The 7,806-nt window shown below is 56.7% G+C and overlaps 1 protein-coding gene across 1 annotated transcript; it reads left to right on the top strand.

Annotated features, from left to right (window-relative positions):
• Positions 1–3,524: 3,524 nt before the first annotated feature.
• On the top strand, positions 3,525–6,678 carry LOC149375543 (uncharacterized). The gene is made up of 2 exons (XM_089598729.1): positions 3,525–6,020; positions 6,073–6,678. Exons 1-2 carry the CDS (start codon positions 3,525–3,527, stop codon positions 6,676–6,678), a joined length of 3,102 nt encoding a protein of 1,033 aa, XP_089454855.1.
• The last annotated feature ends 1,128 nt before the right edge of the window (positions 6,679–7,806 follow it).

Below are 7,806 nucleotides of genomic sequence, written 5' to 3'. Positions count from 1 at the left end.
AAGAAAATTCTTTCATAGTTTCATCCTTTGGACTGCGCCCCCCGATGCAGTCGAGCGACTCCCGGCACTCATCCCCGAGGCTCATGAATTCTACTTTTGTATCACGGTCACCGGCAATTCTAGTATCCGTCTAGAGGATTGCAGTCGCCTTTCGGCTCTAAGTTCTGCTGTCAGTGTAATTTGAATTACTGCCAATTCTCGTGCTCCTTCTTAAACTTTTTGTTTTCCTGTGAACATTCTATAACATATTAGCAGTAGAGCCCCCCCCCCCGATTAAGGAGGCACTTATACATAAGAAAAAGAAGCTCCATGCCGAATTTATTATTCCTGTGTTCGGGTTTTCTTACCGACCAAGCGGGGACCCACACCCTGCCATGCAACGTCGGTCGCTGCGCTCTCTCCCAGCCTCCCACCTCGTGCGTCACCGCGCTCGGCAGGTGGCACTCACTCGTGTACGAGGGCTCAGCGAGGACAGTCGCACGCCACGCTAGAGAAGGAGAGAAGAAGAAGACGACGATTACACGCCGAAGCGACTATCCTTTGTGCCTTTCTTTTATTTACAGCGTTGAAAGCATTTTGTAATCCCCTGCGAAACAAATAAAGCAGTAAAAACATTCATTTGGTCCTTCGAGCCGGATCCCGAGGAGAAGAGCAGCCAACGCCGCAGCTAGGGTGGTCACAGTCTGCGATTCGACTTACACAGCGTAATGTAAGTACAGTTTAAAGAAATGTTGTGTAATGGAGGTCGTCGTGGTCGACACAGTTCCCACGATTCGACACAGGTGTTGGCCGCGACGAAGTCGTGCCGCCATTAACGCTTGCCTTGCAGGCACTCGCGTTATCAACAGCGTGCACACGGTGGCTACCGCGGTCGCCACAGAGCCCGCGGTCCAGCAGCTGTGCTCAGCCACGGCAGAGATAAGGCCGTACGGTTGTCGATGCGACGTTTTGTTCGACGCCATTCGAACGTCGGAAAGCGAGGCTTTCGCGGCCGCCATTGTTAGCCGCAATCAAGCGCTCGCGGTGTCCTCATCGGCCGCGGCCGCCATGTTGGCCTCGTGTCGCGCGCGTCCGCCTCGCGCGGCGGAGCTGTTGCGCTTCGCCGGCGCGGGGGGTCGACGCCGAGGGACAGGCTTTGAAGCTTGTGTAGCTTGCGTGCGCGTTGGCACGCGCGTGGTCTACGCACGTCCCTTCTGGCATCCTCGCCCTTTCGTGTTCTCTCTCACACTCTTTCTCTTTCACTCTCCTTCTATCTGTTTTGTCTGCCGTCGATGCACCGCGCGTCGACAGCTGTGTCGAGTCTGACGATGACATGGCCCCGCCGCTCGTGGCCCGGAGGCAAGACATGCTTCGTGCAAACGTCAAGCTAGTGATCGTTTTTTCAGGTCGAACGACGACTGGACGAGCTTGCTCGGCTCCCAGAGCGCCCTCGCCGGCGTCATCGGCCGGTTCGCACGGGACGTCGAGAAGATCGACCCCCCGAACTGGAGCCTGGGTCTCGTAGAAGTAAGGCTCGAGCTGATGGACGGCTACTGGAACACTTTCCAGGCCAATCACGTGAGTCTCCTGGAGTCACCGCCGCCCGAGAAGCTGGAGTCTCTTGACCAGATGTACTCGACGGCAGAGTCGGACTATATCGCCTCTCGATCACGCCTCTACAACGCAAGAAACACCCTCACGCCTCTCCCTGGCCCGGGCGGCGCCGACCTGGACCGTCATAACTCGAGACACGGAGCTCGCTTGCCCAAGATTAGCATCCCTTCCTTCTTGGGGAAGCGAGAGGATTGGGAAAGTTTCCGGGACCTCTTCCGCGCGCTCGTCCACGACGATAAACAGCTCACCGACGTGAAGAGGCTGTTTTATTTGAAATCCTTGGTGGACGGAGACGCCAAGGCAGCTCTCGACACCGTTCAGACCATTGGTGCCAATTACCCAACGGCTTGGGCCTTACTCGAAGCACGTTTCGAGCACCGCCGTCTTCTCATTCATGATCATATCACGGCGCTCCGTAACATCAAGTCTCTGAAGGAAGAGTCAGCTCGAGGGCTTCAGGGTCTCCTCGACACCCTGGGAAAACATCGAGATCAGCTGGAAGCTCTGGGTCGTCCTGTGTCTCAGTGGGACGACTGGATTGTCTCCTGCGCGATGACTGGCATGGATCCGACGACCCGGCGCGCGTGGGAGGACGAGATCGAGCGACTGGAGAGCGCTGGCACGGACACCACGGCGGATGTTGCCACTTTTGCTGCCTTGACGACTTTCCTTCGTCGACAGTGCCGCGCGCTCAGCTCCGTCGAGGCCTCTCGCCCTGCTCGACCAGCCAACACGGCCAGCATGCGCTCTTCGGCCCCCCCGTTTCCTGGACGAAACTTTAGAGCCCTTGCCACCAGTAGCTCGCTGCCGCCATGCCCGTCGTGCAGAGAGTCTCACTACCTGGGTCACTGCGGTAGTTTCAAGGCCTTGACGCGCAGGCCCGGCGACGCATGGTCTATCAAGGGCAGTTATGTTTTAACTGCTTGAGACCAGGTCACGCAGTAAAGTTCTGCCCTTCACGGTCCGTCTGCCAGCAGTGCAGGGAGCCCCACCACAGTCTGCTGCACGAGAGCAACCATCGGCGCAAGCCTGAATCGGATCAGCGTCCCTCTTCGCCCAAGAAGCCAAAAGTCGACCCCGCGGGCACGTCCGCCACCGACTCACAGCATCAGGGGCCTCCATCGTCCTGACTAGCCGTACTTCCGACCGCTCTTGTCCAGCTAACCGGTCCCACCGGCCGACGTGTCGCTGGTCGAGCTCTCCTTGATGCGTGCTCTGAGGTTACACTCATCTCCATCCGGTTGGCCCAGCAGCTCGGCGCAGCGCTAGAAGTCAACGAGGCGAGCATTCATGGGGTTGGGGGAGGGTTGACCATCCCTTCGAGAACCCGAGCGCATCTACGCCTTGAAACTGGAGAGCATGCACCGCCAATCCACCTGACAGCGCTCTGTTTACCGCGGCTCGGGCTCACCTCTCCGTCTGCCCCCTTGCACCCAGCCGTGATGAGACAGTGGCTCGATCTTGAGCCTCTGGCCGATCCAGCGTTTGGCACACCTCGCCGTGTAGACATTCTGCTCGGAGTCGACGTTTACCACCGCCTCATCGAACCAGGTTACGTTCAGCGTGACGAGCTCGTCGGACAGCGCACGGCTCTTGGCTGGACTCTCGTCGGCCGGGCCCCTGGCCTGGGCTCGAACGCCCTCATCGCAGGCACAACTCTGCACACGAACACTCAGTCGCCCTGGGATCAAGAGCTGGCTGCGCAGCTCCAGCGATTCTGGGAGATCGAGGAGGTGCCACATGTCAGCCGCCGAGCGCCTGAGGATGTGGAATGCGAGCGAATCTTTTCCGATTATCATCGCGCTGACGACGGGCGTTACATTGTGCGACTTCCGCTGAAACATGACGCTGTGCGCCTCCTTGGTGACAGTCTGCAGGGCGCCACCGCGGGTTTGCGCTCGTTGCATCGTCGGCTGCAGCGGACTTCTGAGATGGCTTCTGAGTACGCCCGGTTCATGGCAGAGTACATTGCCCTCGGTCATATGAACCCCCTTACTGATGACCAACTCGCTGCATCGCACCGTCCAGTGCACTATATCCAACATCACGGCATTTGGCAGCACGGCGACCAAGGTCGCAAACTGCGCGTTGTTTTCAACGCGTCGAGCCCGACTTCCAGTGGCTATAGCCTAAACGACGTGCTCCATGCTGGTCCTCGGCTCCAGACGGCTCTTCCCAGTGTGCTCCTGCGTTGGCGTCGTCACCGGATTGCGTCCTGTACTGACGTTCGCATGATGTTCCGCCAGATCCTGATTGATGAACGCGATGTCGACCTGCAGCGCATTCTGTGGAGCTCCGACCCAAAGCAGCCACCTACGCACTACCAACTGCTCACCGTTACCTACGGTGCCTCGTGCTCCCCGTACCTGTCACTACGGGTCGTACAGCAGCTGTGTGAGGATGACGGCCGCCGCTGGCCCGAGGCCGTCCCAGTGGTGATGAACGATCGCTACGTTGATGACATCCTCTCCGGCGCTGATGACATCGGCTCGGCCAAGCGTCTGCGCGACCAGCTGATCGGACTTTTTCAAGCGGGCGGCTTCCCTCTGCGAAAGTGGGTTGCCAGCACGCCCGAGCTTCTTGAAGACCTTCCCGAAGACGTCCGCCTCCGTCCTACTTGGGATCAGCTCAGTGTTGAAGGCCTCGTCAGCGAACTGGGCGTAGGCTGGGACCCGCCCTCGGATTTCTTCCATTTGACGCCGCCCGTTGTCGAATCTCAAACCACAAAGAGATCCATGCTCGCCGCGCTCGCAGGCTTGTTCGATCCGTGCGGCTGGCTTGCCCCGATCGTGTTGAACGCCAAGCTTTTACTGCAAGACCTGTGGCGCGCGCGCTTGGACTGGGACGAGAACGTACCGTCCTCCATGACTCGCCGCTGGACCGCTTTCACCGCCGAGCTGCAGGCCATTTCCGGGTTTTCTCTGCCTCGTTGGATTGGTATGTCTCCGTCGTCGAATGTCCAGCTGCACGTGTTTTCTGACGCCAGTCGCCGTGCTATGGCCGCTGTTGTATATTCGCGGCTGCAGTCCTCAGATGGGCCCGCTCTCTGCCACATGCTTCTCGCTCGTACTAAGCTTGCGCCCATCCGCGCGCTCAAGCCGATGACCGAGCCCGCCGCTCGCATGACCATCCCACGTCTAGAATTGCGAGCGGCCCTCATCGCCGCCAAGCTTCTTCGCTCAGCAGCCAGCGAGTTGGGAGTCGCGATCGAGCACTGCCACGCTTGGTGCGACTCTCAAATTGTGCTCCACTGGATACGCTCCGATCAGCCGGCCAACAACGTGCTCGTCGACAACTACGTCGCTCAGATCCAGGAGGTCCTGCCACCCAGTGCCTGGCGATACGTGCCGTCGCAATCGAATCCGGCCGACCTAGCCACCAGAAGTGCCGACATGAGTAGTCTCCGACAGCAGCCCCTGTGGTGGAGAGGCCCCACGTGGCTGGCCCAGGACGACAAGTCTTGGCCCCAGGAGACACTGCCTCCACCCACGCCCACGCTCTCACTTTGCTGCGCCTTCCGCGCGCCTGAATCGGACCTGCTGCAGCTCTTCTCGAGCTTGCGCGCTGTATTGGGCCTCCTCGTGCGCGTTCGTCGATGGGTGCGACACCGCTTGCGGCGCATGCTTACCCGTTCTGTGCTTTCGCCGTTGACGCCGTCTGAGATTCAGGACGCTTTTCTGGCCTGCGTTCGGTTGAGTCAATCGATGACGTTTGGGGATGAGTTGGCACTCCTGCGGAAGCGTGAACGTCTTCCGAAACGGAGCCCTTTGACCTCTCTTGCCGCCTTCCTCGATGCCGACGGAGTTCTGCGTGTTGGCGGGCGGCTCGATCACTCATCGCTGTCTTACGAAGAGAAGCACCCTCCCATCCTCAGCGGAACATCGCCGCTCGCTCGACTCGTGGTCTCTTGGGCTCACGCACGCGCCCTCCACGGTGGATATCGCGTTACCAGCGCATACGTCTCCAGGCGTGCCTGGATTCTCGGCGGGCCACGCAGAATCAAGGCTCACATTAGAGGGTGCGTCATCTGTGCCCGGTTACAGGCGCGCTCTTCAAGCCAGTTGATGGCTCCGCTGCCCGCGTCTCGCGTCACGCCGTCTCGCGCTTTTGGTCGCACCGGAGTCGATTACGCCGGGCCCTTCTCCGTGCTTACATCGAAGGGACGGGGGGTCCGGACCACAAAGGGCTACATCGCTGTCTTCGTGTGCATGACCACCAAAGCCGTGCATCTGGAGCTTGTCGGCGACCTTTCCGCGACCACCTTCTTGGGTGCTCTCACCCGTTTCACCGGTCGTCGAGGCCGACCATCCGAGCTTTGGAGCGACAACGCCACCTGCTTCCGTCGAGCTGATTTGGAGCTCCGCGAGGCGTTGCAGGGCGCAGAATTTGACTGGGACCTAGTCGCCGGGACTCTTGCCTCCCAGGGGGTTTCCTGGCAGTTCATTCCTCCTAGCGCCACATTTTGGAGGACTCTGGGAGGCCGCGGTCAAGTCGACCAAGAGCCATCTACGCCGTGTGCTCGGCTCTCGTCATCTAACGTATGAAGAGTTCTCTACGGTTCTCGTTGGAATTGAGGCCGTGTTGAATAGCCGCCCGTTGACGCCCTTGTCTGGCGATCCCTCTAACTTCGAAGTGCTCACGCCTGGACATTTCCTCATCGGGGCTCCCGTCAATTCCATCATCGAAGCTACCCCCGCTGCAGAGAATTTGGACCCGCTCACGCACTGGGAGCTCGTCAAGGCCGTTCGCGCCCAATTCTGGACGCGCTGGGGCCGTGAGTATCTAAATACTCTCCAACAGAGACCGAAATGGAGCACTGTCCGTCGGAACTTCGCGGTGGGGGACCTGGTGGTTCTTCTTGACCCTACGCTGCTACAGTCCAGCGGACGCTGGCCTCTGGGCCGTATCACCCGCATACACCCTGGATCCGATGGACTAGTCCGGGCTGCTGCCGTCAAGACAGCCACCGGCGAATACGTGCGGCCCATTGTCAAGCTTGCGCGTCTCCCTGTGGCATCTGCGGACTCTAGCCTCCCTGCGACGGACGATCGAGGGACTCCCCCCGCTTCGGCGGGCGGTGACTAGGGTTTCGCTCTTGGATCGAGGCGGGCGGGATGTTCGGGTTTTCTTACCGACCAAGCGGGGACCCACACCCTGCCATGCAACGTCGGTCGCTGCGTTCTCTCCCGGCCTCCCACCTCGTGCGTCACCGCGCTCGGCAGGTGGCACTCACTCGTGTACGAGGGCTCAGCGAGGACAGTCGCACGCCACGCTAGAGAAGGAGAGAAGAAGAAGACGACGATTACACGCCGAAGCGACTATCCTTTGTGCTTTTCTTTTATTTACAGCGTTGAAAGCATTTTGTAATCCCCTGCGAAACAAATAAAGCAGTAAAAACATTCATCCTGTAATATATAAAGCTGTTAGCTATTAGTTGCCAACCCTGATTTCTGTGGTAAATACTTGTCCTAACACTACTTATACTTCATCGATAGGTATTTATTTAAATGTATTACCGTATGTACCTTACCCTTTCTCTTATGTTTCCCCTTTATTTGGTTAGCATTGAGCTGCGACTGTGGCTCTCTCCTCACATATAAAGTATATAATAATAAACTTATATCTTTTAATTCTCTTTCTTTACTTTTTTTGTACAATTATTGTAATTTATTTTAGTGTCTTTGTCAATGTGGGTATTTTTCTCTTAGTTAAAAGAAAAATTCTCCATCGTAAATATGATTCATTACGTTATATTTTATTTCGCATCGGCTCTACGTGCGCATATAAGTCGCTTATTGAGTTTGTAAATAGTCGGATATAATATTATGCGCTCCATTTTGTCTGAGGGGTCATATAACATATTCAAGAACACTGCAGAGTCATATAGTTTGACGATTGGCTGCCTGACATTTCACTAGTATTTTTTTTTTGGTCGACACAAGCTTGGAGGTATGAATAAAAAAAATCATTTTCTGGCAGTGAAGTTTTGACCTGTATTGTACATATTTCAAATATTTTGCATCCATACATTTTTTTTATATAATGTTACCCTCATACTTCTCCAATCTCTTTTCTTATGTGGTCAGATTTAGGGAAGGATTTATAAAGGTATTTTTTTGTCAACTACCACTCTTGACGCCGTAGACGTATTTGCTGACTTAGTTCGCTACTTTTTCGATATATTTTTTTTTTTTTCAACAACAAAGCTTTCAT

The sequence above is a fragment of the Copidosoma floridanum genome, unplaced genomic scaffold (genome assembly GCF_036245765.1).
Source record: "Copidosoma floridanum isolate Cflo_tuat_1 unplaced genomic scaffold, Cflo_Japanese_pri ptg000006l, whole genome shotgun sequence".
NCBI lineage: Eukaryota > Metazoa > Arthropoda > Insecta > Hymenoptera > Encyrtidae > Copidosoma > Copidosoma floridanum.
Note: the sequence above shows the minus strand (reverse complement) of the source record. Positions and strands in the feature narration are given on the sequence as shown.